Raw genomic sequence first — 18,936 nt, forward strand, 5'->3', positions numbered from 1 at the left:
ACCGATAGATGATTTTCACTTTTTCTACTTTTATGGGAGGACATATTGTTTAAAAACAAACCGTTGAGCGGCTAGGTTCTAAAAGCTAAGTTACACATTCGTAGATTACTAGGTTGTATCTGACGCTGCGGCCGTGGAAACAGAAGTTTAAAATTACACCTCTGATTCTACGTGCAGCTGCCTTACAGTAGTGTGTTTTCTGAAGACATACTGGTACGACGTCCCCTATCTCTCTCCTATTTTTTTTTTATTACCCCTGGCATTGATAAGTAATAAAACGTGATATCCTGTCATAAAAAGAAAGAAAGAAGGGAAAGCGAATGAAATAGCCATACGTATTGTTCAATCAATTGAGGTGCAACGATACTGCTTCATGTCCATCTTTTTATTTCCTTTATTTTTCAAAGCTGATCCCCCAGTATGGAGCCAACGAAACTTAGGAACACCATAACCTATTTTTGAAGAAGGGCAAATGGGCGCTTTAGCTTTGGCTACGTTGAGGAAGTGACGGCTTCCTCAACACACGATAGGGATTTGCCAAAACACAGTATGATACTCATTTAAGGGGCATTTAATAAGCAGCTGGTTAGTTTCATAGCTGTTACACCTTCTTTGTTAAATTTGGAGTGAGCCTAAAAACAGGCACACTAATGCAATAGCAAACTTTCAAACACAGTGAAATGTTTTACTAAAAACATTATTGCAGACTTTTCAGTAAAAAAAAACGCACAAAAAAGAACATACGATCCTACTTTTTTAGGTAGCCAATTTCATCTACACACTTCCAATGCAGTAAAATTTTGCTAGATGAATCTAAAGATGCTAGATGCCGAACTTGCTAATGATGGATGCTAAAGTAAGTAAAAAAGAGAAGAGAAAAAAAATCTGCACAAAAAAGAACATACGATCCTACTTGTTTAGGTAGCCAATTTCATCTACACACTTCCAATACAGTAAAATTTTGCCAAAGATTCTAGATACCGAATTACTAATGATAGATGCTAAAGTAAGTAAAAAAAAAAAAGTAGAGTAAAAAAAATCTGGACAAAAAAGAACATACGATCCTACTTTTTTAGGTAGCCAATTTCATCTACACACTTCCAGTGCAGTAAAATTTTGCTAAAGATGCTAGATACCGAACTTGCTAATGGTAGATGCTAAAGCACTTGCTAGAGTATTTACGTCTATTTAATCACTACAATTAAAGGGTAAAGATTTGATTGAGCCAAAAAGTTTAAGCAATTTGACTTGCCCAATTTTTGATCTAGATCCGCACAGATCTTCACTCTAGAGCATTATTTCTTTGTTACGGTAATTTAGTGGCCAACTTAAACAATTTTGGCTACTTAACAAACATTTATCACGACGAAAAATTTATCATTTATCATTTATCACGGCAACTGTAAAATTTTTCAGCACAACAGCAATAGTCTTATAGTTTAATGTTTGGGTTTCTTCTAATTATTTGAAGAGGCCATGGAAGAAATCGTGTGTGAAGGAGAGAGATGAGGATTTAATTGGAATAGGGGGAGTGTAAAACGAAAAAAAAACATGCTTAATTTCTGTTACAAGTATTACTTTTTTCATTTCCATCGATATATCGTGCATCTCTTAGAAATGGTAACACCAAAAAAAACTTTTTCAATTTTTAACTTTTCCAAAAAGTTAAAAATTCATGCTTCCCTCTCCCTAAGGTTGTACGATTTACAAAATATGCGAAACAACAGGAAAACTTTTTCTGATACCTGAGAAAACAGGGTATTATAGAAATATTCCTTGCCCTATAAAAAATTCTTCAGCTCTTGACTTCTTAAAGAAAAACCAAACGAGAAACTCATTTCAGATTGCCTAGATTTACAGCAAATCTCTCCCATCCACCTCAGTCAATATAGATAAAAACAATTCTAGTCTGTGTTCCTTACGTTTGTACATATTCAAGAAAAAGAGAACACCCAATAAAGTAGTTTGTATTAAACATAGCAGGCTGAATTAACTGAAGTTAGATGGTTGCATCTTTTTTTCTTATTCAATTAACAAAGTCGAGATAACTGGTGTTTTCAGGTGTCAATTTGATCAAGTATATAAAAATAATACAAAGGAGAAAATTCAAAAGAAATTTTGTTGCTCAGTTTAATGTTAATTCAGTGACGTTAATTCATTAATTCATTTGTTAATTCATTTTAGAAATGTCATGGTCAAATGGGCGTGAACAAAACTATTTGGCATCCAATGGCAAAAAAAAAATTTCGAACTAATTCTATTTTACGAACTTAAGCTCCTAATTTTTGATTATATAACATTAATGGTCACAAACTGAAATCTCGAAAAAGTTTGACCACTGACTTGGCCAGACTAGCTTCTGAAAGACTTGATTCACAACGTTATATTTTATAAGAGGAAATAGGGCTACATATGGATGCCTTGTGATGAGGGGTAGTTTATAGTCACCTTTAACTGAATATCTAACCTAGCTAAAGTTTATGGTCTTTTTAAAGCAGACTGAAACAAATTTACTACACACACTGGAATTATAAATAGAAAATTCGCGGTTTCTTTCACTAGCCGTTTTTTCCAAGAGAAAAATTTTACTAGCACAAGAGTGCTGGACAGACAGCTATCTGTGGATACCACAACACAATTTGGGACCATCTTTATATGGGTTTATCCGTTTTCTTATCGTTGAGCATAAAAATACCTTTATTTTAATTTATTATAATCCTTCAGCTATCCAAACATAAACGAATTATTCAGTTTAGAAGCCTCTAACATCATTTTTATACAATTCTACCAATATGGAGGGTTAAAGCCAGATTCGTCTCTCACTCAATCGGACTATCTGTCTTGGCCTTCCCTATAATTAGCCATGGTTTGATGCCCACATCTGTTCGATTTTAGTTTAAAATCAACGGGCTCCGTTTATTCCATCCATTAAAACCATCCGTTTATTCATTTCATCGAGTATTCAATAAATACTTCAAAACTTGCAACGAAACAAGCTGAAAGATGAGTGCTTCGTTAAATTTTCCTATTTGATGCAACTGCACTACGAATTGTATTACTAAAAAAAGAGAAATGTATATTATCAGAAAGTGTTGAGGTGTACAGAGAACTGTGGTTCCTTTTACATGTGATTTGCGAAGAAAGGCTCACACTTGTGGTAACACCTAACCCAAACTTGGAAATAAATGTCTAGGAACTTTTGGAAACAAAAGCTGACTAAATGAACTTATGCAAGGTGAATAAGATTTTCAAAAATTTACAGGATTTGATGTCTCAGCTTATTTCTGAAAATTTTACTCACCTGGCTCAGCAAATTCCTTTAGTATGTCCAAGAAACCTTATCTGAAAGTTGATTATTTAATTCCCTATTTTGTGAAGATATCCTGTTTTTTCATCTTTATCGATTCTACAGCCATGTCCATTCAAATATCAATAACAGGACTATAATAAGCAGTATTAGAAGCGAAAAAAAATAAAACAAAAAGAAAATAAAAGAAGGAAAATAAAACGAAGGAAATCTTACTTTCCCCATATATTCTTTGCCACTCGAACATTGTTTGTTTTTATCATTCACTCCAACAACATTCCCAATTTTTTCCCATTCTTGTTTTGACGCTGACCAGGAATAACAGATTCTTTCGTTGTTTTCATTAATAATTTTAAACTGACTATCTCTCGTTCCGGGTTCTAAAAGTGATTCTGGGCCAGGTAAGCTGAAAATAAGAAACTATATCGACTTCAACAGTTTCGCAATACTGCTGAACTTTTTCAAAAAAAAAAAAAAAAAACCCTCACAACGGATGAAGCAAAACACAGAACAGTTCATATGAAAAATTCTGTTTCATCCATTCAACGAAAACTGAAATAAAAAAAAAGATTAAGCCAAAAATGCAAAACAGACTTGTTTAGTAAATTCCAACGTGGAAATACCTTTCAAACTAATTTCAGCCATTCCTAGCACAATAAAATAGAGCTAGCACATTCCTAACAAAATATATACCTAGACATCCTGTGCTAAAGCATGTGACTTTAAATGATCCCGTGTGTTTTATCTCTCGGATATTAAATTTACCTATTATTTCTAACCCATATTCCTCCCTAACTACCAGAAGACTAAAAATAGTTTCCTTTTCAATTTAAATATTTTATCGGATCAAATTATTTTATTCTGTTGCATTATATCCTTTGACCTACTTTACTCTTAAATTCCTCCCTCAGATCTTATTCATTCGGCTTAATGTTTCGATAAAATTTTTATTTAATTATTTTGTATGAAAAGATTGAAGAGGAAGCCGTGATCCTTTTTTTTTTAATCAGCGATTGCTTCATCATATTCAATTGTCAAATCGTGGTCGGCAAACTTTTTATATGGCCCTACGATCAAAACAGACGGTTCTGGAAGATCATGATTTCTGAGCCCGCCTAATAAAAAGAAGGATACATCCCAACTATCCTAAATAAAATCACAGATTTGAGGAAATTATCAGCCATGAACGAGGGCCTTTTTCCCGATTTCAAACCAAAAATGCATGATAATAGATCAATATATGGCTCTCAGCGAGACTAATCAACACACTTTTTCCCATGGTTTGTCATTACTAACAAGACTTGGACCCAACATTACACGCCAAGGTCAGAGAATAACAATCGAAAGAGCTGATAGGGAAGGAGAAAATCAAGTCAAAATGGGCAGAACCAACAAAGAATATTTATTGTATAGACTCTGAAGAAAGAACCCAGGGAGAAGATAGGTGAGGACCATTGCAGCAAGTGCGTAATTTAAGAGAAAATTCTATAAAGAAATAACATGAATTTAATTCTATTACTTTGTTTCTTCTTTGAAACCCTATGGTCTTCCATGCTCTGTTTTACAGGAAAACAGTAGCAAGAGGAATAGTAAATCCGGAAGCACACCGTATGAGAGCTGTTAACATGTGGGTTTGATCAGGCCCAAAATCTTTTGCGACACATAGGTGAACAAGAACTCAAATAGCCAAAACTAGAAATTTTGCAATTGATATTTAAAAATAGTCAAATGTATTCTTATACACATCCAATTAAGCAGCTAATAATTTAATTTGAGAGTTAGACGACAGCTTTGTATTTTTATGGTTTCTGCACCCAAATTTCTTCCTATTCATGTCTGAAATTTTGCTAATAATCTTAAAAAAAAAGGTATGTTACAAAAGAGGCATGGAAAACTAAATCATATTTTAGGAAGTTAACATAACAATATGATTATATTATATTTCTGCAGTTGACTGTGCTCCCCATTTTTTACAGCCAGTTCGTTAACCTCTAATAGAACTTCAGTTTAGCTAAAGCGTTCCGATTTAGCTATCTAACTCACTTTTTAATATCAATCTCGTCATTTTGTTGCTGAACAGCCACTTCTACTTTGATTACTTCATCTTGAAACGCCATCTGAACGTCTTCTGCAGCTTGTCTACTTACATCTTTGCTAAATATTCTGAGTATACCATCACTGAAAAAAGAAAGAAAATTATTTAAAAAGATATTTTGATCCAAAGAACCAAACTAGACAAAAGCTTGACTAGTTGATTCCTGAAATCGTTTTAGAACACGTAGCCGACTGGCTACGTGTTCTAAAACACTATACGTGCTATACTCTTGTGGATGTTTACATTGAATTGACAGAACTTTTTTTTGTCTCCCCCCCTAACTCCACATTGAATTTTTATTTTGTTTATAACAATGTGTCAAGAGTAAAAAGGCTTACCAATATAAGCTCAAAATATTACCGCGGGACATTTGAAACGCAAGGTCAAGCAAATAGGCTGCTATGCACTCGAACGATGATAGACGAACAAAAAATATGAGATTTACCTCCACTGACACGGTATATTTTTCTAGCGTACACAAGAGAAATGTGTCACCCCTACAGTATGCCAAGAGGAGTCCCTAAAATTTCGTTTTGAAAAAATCAAGTTAAATTTAATAAAAATTCATGTTTCATTGAAATCTTTAGTTCTAGCCTGTTCTGACATATACGAAGAAGTTCTGTTTTTTCGTTTGATCCCTCTTTATTACCAAAAAGTATCATTTATAATATCATATCATGCCTCATCCATAAACGGCTCATAATTATCTAAATCTTGTTCCACGATATACCTATCGGGATCAAACCATATATATATATATATATATATATATGTTCAGGATGTGTTATATGTTCATGTATGCTCAGGATGTGGTCGATGACGCAGTTAAACAGTTAAGGTGCAGTAGCGCATCCTTGTCGTACTCCATTTTGTATGGGGAAGGAACAAGAGAGCTTCTCGTTAACCAGGACGAAGCTTTCTGTGTTGCTGTAAAGTTCTTTGAACAGGCTGACTATCTTTGTGGGTAGACTCACAGCTTTCGGGATTAGTCAAAGGGACGGTCTGTCAACAGTGTCAAAGGCTGAAGGAAAATCAATGAAAGCTATGTAGGCTTTTTTGTTGAATTCCACTGTCTTCTCAACGATCTGTCTTACCGTGTGAATCTGCTCAGTTTTTGGATTCCGCCAGGCCAAAGCAGTGTCTTTCCTTCTCCAATGTCTTCTTCACCGCTTCCCGTAAGGTGCGTTTCTGTTATTCCTGCGATCGTCACTTTATATCTTTTTAGTTCTTTTGCTAAAAAAAGCTTAGAACCAGGCTGGTTCAGCGTCAGGACATTCCAGGTGGCAACATTAATGCCACCTTGGTTAGCGATGTTCAAAAGGGTACGTCCTTGGGCAGGCCTGGGTCCATTTGGGAAAGTAGGTGGGGCATCCGAGGCTGGATTCGTAGCAATGAATTTCAGGTGGGGGGCTGCTAACCCAACCGTCCCTAAGTGCATTTAGTTCTCCGGTGGCTAGTCGTAACAAGGTGGATGCAGTTGAAGAGGATAAACCGAGCGATGGGTGGCTGCGAGAACTGTATATTTATACTAAACACCAGTTTGCAAAGCAGCTCTCTCTCTTCATCGGAGTTGATTTATTTCGTCTTGTTCGGAAGAAGTTCGGTCTCGGTCAAATAGATTGTGTTCCAGTCTTGTAAAAGATATGCCAAGTCAAATACCGTCTTGTGTACCATTTTCCCCATGGGTTGAGCATTGTAAAAAAAAAATTTCTGCTCCAAATCCACTTATTTCTACAAATGGTAAGCTGAAGAAAAAAAAAAGTCTAGAGGATTTGATGGGATTTCTGCACAGCATTTGTCGTTGTGTGGTGAACTGTTTATGGAACACTTAGTCTTCATTTACCAGACGATATTTAATCTGGGATTTGCCCTGATTCTTTTTCAGTTGGATGATCGACTCCTATGCCCAAAAAGAATATATCCTATCCCCAACCTCCTTCTAAGTATTTGTCTTTTCGCCCAATAATAATTGCAACTTTATTTTGTAAATTTTTTTTTAGAATTTAATAATTGATGAGTTGCGAACTAAATGTATAGTTCAGGCCCACCAGTTCGGTTCTCAGTCTCGCCTTGGGTTTGGTCATGCCCTTTCTACTTTGATATCTGCTTTAGTTGATGCAGAAAAGCACGGTGAAAGCATTGCTTTAGCTGCCCATGATGTAAGATGCGCATTTGATTCACTTCTCCATGGGGAGATTAAATTTGACTTGAGTTTTGCCGGTGTTGACCCCTGCATCCTAGCCCCGCTGGCTGACATGTATAAAAATTTGACAGCGGAACTTATGCTCCCTATACTAGCTACTGAGTCTACAAGTCTCTAATATGTTTTTGTTGTTTCTCGGCGTGGAAATCTCCCTTCTTCCAGTAGAGAAGGGGGTAAGACAGGGTACTATCTTGTCACCATCAACATTTAATAATAGTATCATAAGGCTACAATCAAAGTCACTTATGACTTATATTCTGCGTGATAATGATTTCTCTTCAATTAATTATACGGATGATGTACTAAACCTGAGCCGGTCTCTGCATGGGCTAGAAGCTAATTTCATCAAGTTACAACAAGAGTATGCCCATATTGGACTCCAGTTAAATGCTTAAATGTCTGAAGTACTGTTTTTTTAATCGAAATCTGAAGCTGGTCGGAGCGTCGCACTTGGTGATTCTATTGTTGAGCTCGCGGATGATATTGTATATCTGGTCCTCCTTATTGGACGGTCAATACTAGAGACGCGGCGGTTACTGCCTTTTCATTTTCAGAAGCGGTCTTCTTTAACATATAGCTGCATAGTGGCAAATAAGCGGAAGTTTGATCGTCGTCAGTTGGCCCAGGTGTAAAATGATATGGTTTTTCCTCACTATTTGACCTTAGCCCATTTTGGCACATTTTTACGGCTACAGATAAACAGAAATTGCGTTCACTGTACTATAAATATGCACAGTTTTTGATGGGTTTACCACCGTGGACAAGCAATAGGTATGTTACGCGCCAGAACAGTGTTAGCAACCCCGAAGAAGCGATTCTGTCGCAAATTGACCGATATAATTCGTCTGTCAAGGCCCATCCATGGAACAATATTTTACGGCAGCAGTCTCCATCTGTTTCTGATTATTGTGTTTTTGTTTTCTTTGTGTTAGATGAATTACTGTCTTGTGCTCCATCTGTTTTTCCATTGATGAGTATTAAATATAATCATTCATTAATGCATTCAAATATATATATATATATATATATATATATATATATATATATATATATATATATATATATATATATATATATATATATATATATATATATATATATATATATATATATATATATAAATATATATATATATATATATATATATATATATATATATATATATATATATATATATATATATATATATATATATGAATGAATGGATGAATGAATGAATTTAATACCCATCAATGGAAAAACGGATGGAGCACAAAAAAAGCAAAAGAGCACAAAACACTAATTCATCTAACACAAAGAAAACGAAAACACAATAATATATATATATATGAATGAATGGATGAATGAATGAATTTAATACCCATCAATGGAAAAACAGATGGAGCACAAAAAAAGCAAAAGAGCCCAAAACACTAATTCATCTAACACAAAGAAAACGAAAACATAATAATATATATACATACATATATATATATATATATATATATATATATATATATATATATATATATTATCAGTGAGTGCTTTAAATTAAATCATTATCATACATCAATTACAAATAAAGCTAAAATAGGTAATTGGCAATTGGGCAGAAAGTAATTACTATATTTTCTTTCATTTAAAAATCTATCAAAATTCCAGGACATAATGCACTCCTTACTGCCACCATTCGTGGTCCTGATAATGCCAATTAATCTGACGTTCAGAAAACCTGAGATATTCTTTTTAAACTTTAATAAATATTAATGTACCTAGATCCTGTAACAATGTCATCATTTGAAAAGGACCCAACAGTCCAAACACTTATTGCAGGATGTCGAATTATTTGTATACATTCGGCTTGTCTCTTTAAATCTTTTCGTTGAAACTGCCAAATTCTTACAGATCTGTCTTCTCCACAGCTTGCGAATCCATTAGATAATTGAGTTAAACTAGAAATATCAAATTTGTTATAAAAATTAGCATAATGTAATAAAAAATGTAAACAATTAACCTATCTGGACGGCATATGATGATGCTCTTGAAGAACGACTTCAAATGTGCATTAACTTGTTACGGCCTAACCACGACATATTCATACTTTAATGACCCAAAAACAGACTATTAAAACACCAATCTAAAAAAGAAAAACAAATCTTAGATTAACAAAACGAATTAAGTGAAAATTGTAAGTGCTGAAATAAGTTTTGGAGCAAAGTAATAAAATGAAAGCTGAAAAATCTTATTTGATTGTATTATATTATATTATTTGGTGTAAAATCTTATTGGAACAAAAAATAACCGAAAAGAAGAACTAGCGTCATACATGAACTTGTTTTGGGTTCAGAGTCAATTTTACCTCTATGGGAAATAGACGAGAAAGGAGGGATAAGTCCTCGTGATCGAGACATTTACCAGAACGAGTTTTCGAAGTTCAACAAAATGTGATGGGAATTAATAGCCTTTGAAAGGAGAGATGGTCCTTAAATTTTCGTAGACATGATATCTACTACAAAAGCTTTTTCAATCGTAGTCAAACTTGATTACAGGTAATATCTCGTCAGAAAATATCTTGTTGGGTCATATCCAAAGTTTGATTTGAGGTTGTTGGATCTTAGCTACACTAAATCACATGTAACATAATCTAGATTCAACTCAACCTCTGTACAGGAGGGAGGGGCGTCCTAATTCTTTACCATAAGTAAAGTTAGCTGAAGCAGATGTTATATCTCAACCAAACTAGACAGCAACTCAGAGCTAGGCTCAGTTCTTTCGTGGTCTGCGATTGGTTCAACCTCTGTAAAGGGGGAATCTCTTTAGATTAAAATCTTCATTAGACAAGTCCTAGTAAAGAGCAATAGATATGATATATAATGTCAGTTATCGATCAGAACCCTATAATTCTTGTCATCTACATCCATAAGAATATTTTTTTAGAGATTAACAACAAGGAACTATGTTTCATCATTAGAGGGTTCTGGTCCTATTCAATTGGCATTATCACTTGAGTCGCTCCACAGCCGTAACTCCCGGGTCACACTTGCTGCAACACTTCAGGGAACATTGACACTGGAGGTCTCAACAAGAGGAAACTACGCTTATAGCACTGGCGAAATTTCAGGTTTAAGACGGGAGGTTCATCAACACTGTTAGGGTGAAATACTAAAATAAACTATGACTTAATGTTTCTTACCTGTAGATATAATTTTCATGGCTGTAATATGTGGCAATACAATCTCCCTTGATGGACCAGTGCTTAATTGATGCATCGTTGGATGCTGATAAAAATTCATTAGAACTGAGAACAAGCAAAGACCGCACAGCGTCAGTATGACCTAGACATAAAGACGAAAAAGCAGCCTGTAAAATTTTGCTAGGTTTACAAAGATAGGTACATCATAAACATTTAAAATAAACGAACCTGCAACCTGTGGGTGGAGAGTGTATGCAGTGGGTTCAACCCATCATTCCCCTGACATGGGTTCAAAGCACATTTCCCAAGAAATCATGGCTTAGAAATGCATTTCCTTTTGGTCCTGCTTCCCTCCTCCTCCCAGAAGAAATCCCCACCCAAGAAACGGACTTCGGAACATTTATGTTCCAAATATGGAATCTGAAAAAATCCTATTTTTCAGATCACATGGACAACAAAAATAACAATTAATCCTAATCCAAAGCATTAAAGGCTCTCGATACTCTCCTCTCCAATAAGCTTATTGCCAATAATGTTGAATTTCCGAAATTAACAGATGTAAACCTCATGATTTTGTCTTTAGAGAAACAGCATTTAACATGTTCGAAGCTCTAAAATGATTTATTTCTTGACTGAGAAAATTATATGGGCATATGGGTGTATTTAACCAAGTTCAGAAATTTCTTTTCCCCTGGATATCCAATTATGATATCGAAGGAATCAAGTCAAGCATGTGCCGAGGAACGGCAATACGAATTGAAATAGTGTCTTTTGATTAGGAACAGTAACCCAGACAGTTTGAGACAACAAAAATGGTTAAAACCTTCTTAATTCTACCTCACCATCCCTTAGTTACGTCGATGTTAAAAGCTTGGTGCTGATTTTTTAGCTTTTTTTATAACTTATTCGTACAAACACTTTTATTCTCTCCTGAAATTTATTGGAACTGTTCTCAATTCATTTCCAAAGGGAATAAAAAGTTTCGAACTCTTGAATTTTTCTTGCTTATTTTCCACGATTAATGTGAATTCATCTTTGAATGAATTAATTATGGTTGGTTTGACAATTATGTAGGGCGATTTGCACTGGCTGATTTTTCCAAGGGTTGTCAGGGATCGATGTCTGAGTTTTTTCTCCTTTTATTGTCAATTGTTTTGTTTTTCTTCCCTGTATTTCCGGGCCATAGAGACTTGCAGGGAGTTATTTGATGTTGAATGTTTTGCTGATGTTACTGTGTTTTTAATGTGTGTGTGTTGCGTTTTTCATACAATACTTTAAACAATTGATATTTTAAACAAAATAACAGAACTAGAAGTAGACTTTGAGTTATTGATATACACAGCAAAGGCTATAGGATTACTTGCCTTCATACTTTTGTACACAGCAGTCCTTTTTCCAAAGAAATATCTTTTTATCGGCGGATCCTGTCAGTACATACATTGAATCAACATCTTCAACTACAGCAACGCACCAAACGGCAGCTGAATGGCCCTTCAATTCATAAATGCACTGATTTTCCTCCCATACTTTAGCAGTTTTATCCCATGATCCTGTTATAAGAAGTTTATTTGTAGCCGAATACTCAATACATGAAACTGGAAAAATAAAATGTTTCCATCGATCATTTTTGCATAGTGAAAACGTTAACACATAACAAGAAATTTGTACAAAAGTAAACTTTGAAATATCCATATGAAGAAGCAGAAGCAACAATCGTGAAGAAGAATGGCAATCGTGCCGCAGTCGATCCGCTCTTCGCCCTGCCATAACATTTTTCTTTTAAAAAGGTGTCAGTTGTATAGAAATTTTGTATTGAGAGGCGTGAGGAATAAAGTTATTTATTTATTTAACAAGGTAAAATCTTTCTACAATTAATTTTAACTATGAAACCTCCAATTCCACAATGTGATAAGGTTTGACAAGACAACTTTTTTTTCACTTAAGGCAAGACCCAGGATTTGACTCAATACTTCAATTTTCGTTCACATATACTTTTTTTGTCGTTTGCGCTTTACTGAAAACAGTTTTACTTCGAGCAGTGTGATTTTGTTTGTATTTGAGCAGTGTGTTTTATATCGAAAAAAATCATCATATTATTCGAGTTTTTTTCATTACTGGAAAAAAAGAAATATGTGTAGACTAACTACTTAATATACAATGATATCCATTCCCAGAAGTCATAGCAAAATTTTAATTTTCAAATTAGATAATTATTTTACTTTATTTCCGGTCTTCTTTGCTTAATGCAAATCTTTACTTTTCTTTGAAGAACTTCTTTTAAGGAAAATATTTTTTTCTAAACTGATTTCTTTTCGTTTCTAATCGACAGTATTTTTTCTATTGGTTAATAAAAACAATGTTTATAAAGTTATTTTTATTTTTGTTGGCACAAGAAGCAAGACTCAGCAGAATTTGGCAACACATTTTTATAATAGTTTTACTATAAAACTTTGGATGGATGGTTAGGGCAAAGAATTAATCACAAATGTATTGAAAATCTACATAATTTTTGGCCTTCCGTAGGACTAAACCAGTACTGATTCCAATAATGATATAGCCTTGAATACAGGACCGTAATTTGCTACGGAGCAGGGGGGGCAGCAGCCCCCCCCCCAGACATCAGTTTGCCCCCACACTCAACTCTAGTTTGTCCCCCAAGCTAAAATTTAGTTTCTTCCAAAATCTTGTCAAAACTAAGATAAGCCAGAATAATTCAAGCATCAACAGAAACAGATCAGTGTTTTTAGTACGTATTTACCTTTATAGTATTATAAAGTACCTTTATAGTACTAAATAGTACCCTTATGGTACCAAATGGCTTATTTTTTAGTTTTTGCTGCCATTTTCACTTGATTTGGGAAAAATAGCTCCAACTTTGCCCCCTCCCCCACCCAGGATTTTGACTAAATTACGCCACTGCTCGAATATAGTGTGATCAACGAATTCATTGTAAGCTTCTCATTGCATTATATATTGTTTTAACTGCTTCTTGGTTCAAATAAATGCATTTTGAGCTCATTTATTCGAAAGAGTTCTAACTTGTTGCTTAAAAAATAAAAATAAGACGTCAAGAATCAATGTAACAAGATATGTTTCAGGTTGACGTTCCCTTGGCTCTGAACTTTTAAATGAGGTATCTTCATAGCCAGAAACTTTTAGCTGACCAATATAAAAAAAAATAATTAGCACTAAGAATCAGTACAATTGCGTTTTTCTTCAAGCATTTACAGTCCTTGCTGATCCCCCTTGGTCCTCCCAAGTCAAAGTTTAAAATCTACTTGATCTACTTAATCTATCTCAAAAATATCTCAGCTGTTCCCGAGATATTGCAAGTACCGCCTTTTGACAACTTGAACACAGTTCAAAATCCAAATCAAAATTGGTTGGAAGTTTCAACTTGGCATCCTTTGTCGTTACTGAAATACTGCATATACGCCCTATTGACACCCTGCAGTCACATACTGTCTTTTGAATTAGTTAAACATCATCCCTTAGCAAGCCTTGAAATTTTCAAGTTAATACCCTCAGCCGTTCCTAGGATATTGCAAGCACGTCCCGTTGAAAATCTGGATGCAGTACCTTTCTGATTTAGTTCAGTCTTCTACTCAACATCATCTGAAAGTTTCAACTTGATACCCTTAGTCTTTATTGATATATTGCGAATATGCCTTTTTGACAATCTGGATGCACATAGTGTATTTTGATAAGTTCAAAATGCCCCTCACCATTCCTTGACAGATTCAACTCGATATCATTAGCATTTCCTGAGATATTGCATATACGCCCTTTTGACCACGTGGACACGCAGTGTGTCTATTGGTTGAGTCCAACATCCCTCTCAACATTCCCTGAAAGTTGGAATTTAACATCCGTAGCCGTTCCAAAAAATTTCAGACATGCCCTTTTGACAGCATGGATGCAAATAGTGTCTGTTGATTTAGTTTAAAATCCCCATCAACATACCCAGAAAGTTTCAATTTAAGACCTTTAATCATTCCTTAGATATTCCAGCTGCGTTCTTTTGACAACCTGGATGCTGATGAGCAGCCAGCCCCCTCCCCCACACCCATAATTTTCCAAAACACATACAATTAAAATTTTGAGATAGCCATTTTGTTCTACATAGTGAATCGAATTTACTGAAAAAAGTCTTCCCCGTAAGGCTTTATGGCCAAGAAAAAAAAAAAACAGCGGAAAGACAAAACAAAAAATTAAGCAAATACATCCATTAAACATTTTTTAAATAATACACTCGCGTCGTAAACCTAACAATACCCCCTCCCCCAAAAAAATAAAAGATAAATAAATAAACAATAAACAAATAAAAATAAAATAATATCCCAGCTAGGCAGGGGAGCAGTACGTGATTCCACCTACACAAATAAACAGCAGACCCAATCTGTAGATATCAACTCCAAGGAAAGAGCGTATCTCACGAATAGATTTGGATATTAAGTTTGAACTTTCAGAGAACGCTTAAGGGGAAGATGAATTGACAAAAAGGTAAGATGTGACCACTATTAACACTACTACCACTGCTACTTTTAGTAATACTACTACTACTGCAACTAAACTACTCCAACCACTACTGCAATTGCAACAAATTGCAAGGCTTAGAGTATTAAGATGAAAAGGGCGTCAAAAAGGCGTATCAGTAATATTTTTGAAACAGTTTACCGTGTCAAGGTGAAACTTCCAGGGCATCATGAGAGGGATGTTCAGCTGACCAAAAGGCAACATTTACATGGTACTACTATTATCAATACTGCTGCTTCTACTGTTACTACTAATAATAATACAACACTAATACTGCTACTACTTCTCCTACTACCACCAATATTGCTGGGATACTAGTACTATTAAGACTAAGTCTATGAAGGTGAAAATTTCAAAGAATATTGATGACAAATTTTGAACTAAATCAAAAGACACTATGTGCATTCAGATTGTAAAAAAGCATATATCAAGAATTAATTGGGGTATTAAGTTGGAATTTTCAGAAAATTCCGAGATATAATGAATATAATGAAAGAAGAGAAGATAAATTATCTTCTCCCTAAACCGTAAACAGTGGCGCTGCTCCAGCATGTATGAGAATATTCACACCCTTGATAGCCGATTTATTTTCCACTGAAGTCTTGACCTTCGAGAGGAAATAGATGTGAAGTTACTGGCCAGTAAGACTTGACAGAATTCCTTTACAAAATTATTTTATTTGTCTCTATATTTTTGCCAACTCAATTTTGCATGTGGAGATGTTCCAGGGAAATTATTGGGAGGATACTTTCAGCGTTTTTGGATTTCCGGGGGAAAATCTCCATGGAAGCAGTTATTTCTGGAATGATCAGGAAAGCGATTACAAATTAAAGTATTTTTCAAATGAAAGCATGTTAAGGAGAAATCATCAGGCTGAATCATCCCAAGGGAATTTTATGGTGGGAGGGGGGGGGGGTCAGCAAGGATGGAATTGTCCAGAGGAAATTTTACGGGGAGGGTGGTGTGTTTTACGTGAGAGGAACTTTCCACAGAAGAGTTTTCCTCCGTGGAGGAGTTTTTCTCTCTTTTCGGAGGAGAGGAAAAGCCCCCTGATATACGGAATAATTTCTCTTTGTTTTGAGTTTTAATGCTGCTCCTTACTTTCAGTTGCAAAAACTTGTTTTTTTATATTTTTTCTAATACAGAGAATGGTCAAAAAAAAATTTGAAAACTATGAGCAGAAAGCGGCCGACCGTTTTAAGCTTTTTCAAGCGTAGGAAGCAAAGAGCAAACGAAAACGAGGAAATAAAAGATCAATTAAGATTATCATGCATTCATTTTGATATAATAAAGCCGTTAAATAGCCAATATAAATTTGAATTTCATTTGAGGCGTAGTGAAAAGCCGAAAGCCACTCTTTTGGTGAGAGTTTTCCTCCCTTTTCGGAGGAGGAACTCCCATCATATGCGGAATAATTTCTGTTCGTTTTGGATTTTAATGTCATCCCTTACTTTCAGTTGAAAAAGTTCGTTTTTATTTTATATTTAACTTAGTACAGAAAACGGCGAACGAAAGATTGATAAATATGGAGAGAAAGCGACCGATCGTTTGAGCTTTTTCAAGCGTAAAAAGCAAAGAGTAAACGAAAACGAGAAAATAAAAGATCAAGTAAGATTATTATGCATTCATTTTGATATACTAAAGCCTTTAAAAGGCCAAATATAAATTTGACCTTCATTTGAGGCATAGTTAAAAGTTGAAAAGTGCCACTTTAGGTCAAGATAGGGATATATATATATCGAGTTTCTGCCTTTGACCAGACCTGAACAGGGTTCCCATCAATATTATTTCATCGCCAAGTTCAGTACTATTTTGCCTTTTTAATTCTCTCTGTCAGTACGACGATTATTTCAGTATTTTTTGCACATGAACATGATGAATCTAGAATTACTGTACTCATGAGCATGATAAATCTAGTATTCCATTCTTTTTTTTTTCTTTTTTTTAATATGAAGAAAGTTAAATGCAAAGGAATAGCATACTTGTCAATGCAAAATTCAAAAATTTCTACGATTTTGCGGATAAGTGATATTTGGTTTGAGTTACTTAAAAGACAGAAAATGGCAAGTTGTTGTGTTGGATTTATAAGACAGAGGGGGGGGGGGGTCGGTGACTGGGTGCTCAAAAATCCTAAATTTCACTGAGTTTCTAACCATCTATTATTCAAATTATCCAATAGTCTTTTTTATTATCCCCCCCCCCCGGCCAAAAACTCCTGAGTACGTGCCTGATGTCAAAGTTTAAAAAAATTCCGAGCTTAGATTAAACTCTGATTCAAATTCTAAGTTGTAACCACTTGAATCTAAGCCATTCGCCTGACCACTCAATTGAGCTCTTATTAATGTTGAAGGCAACTAATTGCAGACTGTAGCCTGTAAAATTCAACTGAATATTTACAAAATAAAAGCTAATATTTCTCGAATCAAAGTATGGTTATTTGCTCGCTTTAAATTATAAATTTTCAAAACTCCTTTCCTTTTCACTTATCGCTGGCCTAACCTCGATTTAAGGTACATTTTTGTCGCCTTATCTCAAAGGAAATGGGGTGATGACGGTCCTTAGTAAGTAATATTATAGAGCACGAGTAAGGAAAAATTAAAGAAAAAGGAGAGGAAGAAGTGAAAGAGAAATAAAATAACCAATAAAAGCTATCATTCCAGAGCGCTGAGTACGTGTACGCAAAAGGCATGACAAAAAAGCTTTTACGCGAGATTAGAACTTTTTTCAGTATTTTCTTGGGAATTTTGGGCGAGAAGTATAAGATAAAATCTTATCTGAGTGGCAACTTTTGACCTGAATGATAATTTAAAAGCAGTCAATAAATGCTGTTGAATTAGTGCATTAGCGCAAGCAGACGAAAATAGTTTTAGACCAAAAGCAGTTGATATAAAAGGATTTAGCAATTCATAGCTCAAGGCTAATCGTAATGCGATTTTCGTAAGAGCTTATAGCTCTTACTGATTTTATTACGTTTCATTTTTTGGAGAAGGGTTACAATCTGTAAACTTGACCTTATTTTCACTGGACCTCTGCTTCTGCTGGATTTGTCAATTAATATTTTGTCTCAAATGACTAATATTTTTTACACAGGTAAAGCAGGCAGGGGATTAGGGGGGTACCTTTTGTGTCCTACAGAATCTAACCTATGTAAATTTTAGAAACGAGTGTCCTGTCTAGTGCCTGTGTGTATTTGTTTAAAAAATTTAATATCAATTAGGCTGTTTCAAAATGAACGCATAAAATAATTTCATTATAACTTTCGCCCGGACAGCTTTTCGACCACCAGAACTGAAACAGATGACGAGGGCGTCAATCCATACCCCAAAACACAACAGCTACTTTAAAAGCAGCTGGAACAACTGTTCAGACAGATTTTGCTTAGCAAACACCCATCATAACTCCAGCTTCTAATTCAGTTGCTACACTGGAGGTCCATCCAGTTTTTTCTGCTGCGTGCATTTGTATACATCCCTCAAGTTCCCAAGTTTAGGGCCCTATCAAGCCAAAGCTAAAAAAATACCGCCAAGCTTTTGTCTTATAGTTTACCTTGATTGAACGTCAGCATACGATGTGTTCTCTTTCAGTTAGTGCCATTTTTGTGGAGACAGGACCTGTCATGCAGA

The 18,936-nt window shown here is 34.9% G+C and overlaps 1 protein-coding gene across 1 annotated transcript in view; it reads right to left on the reverse strand.

Moving 5' to 3' along the window:
• Positions 1–18,936, reverse strand: part of LOC136043749 (phospholipase A-2-activating protein-like) — a 40,646-nt gene that overhangs the window by 11,762 nt on the left and 9,948 nt on the right. The window contains exons 3-7 of the mRNA XM_065728670.1: positions 12,142–12,372; positions 10,778–10,919; positions 9,357–9,536; positions 5,351–5,485; positions 3,524–3,713 (exon numbers count right to left, since the gene is read on the reverse strand). Of these exons, the coding sequence (XP_065584742.1) occupies positions 3,524–3,713; positions 5,351–5,485; positions 9,357–9,536; positions 10,778–10,919; positions 12,142–12,372 (878 nt within the window). The remainder of the gene's footprint in view (positions 1–3,523; positions 3,714–5,350; positions 5,486–9,356; positions 9,537–10,777; positions 10,920–12,141; positions 12,373–18,936) is intronic.

The sequence above is a fragment of the Artemia franciscana genome, unplaced genomic scaffold (assembly GCF_032884065.1).
Source record: "Artemia franciscana unplaced genomic scaffold, ASM3288406v1 Scaffold_923, whole genome shotgun sequence".
Classification (NCBI taxonomy): Eukaryota; Metazoa; Arthropoda; class Branchiopoda; order Anostraca; family Artemiidae; genus Artemia; species Artemia franciscana.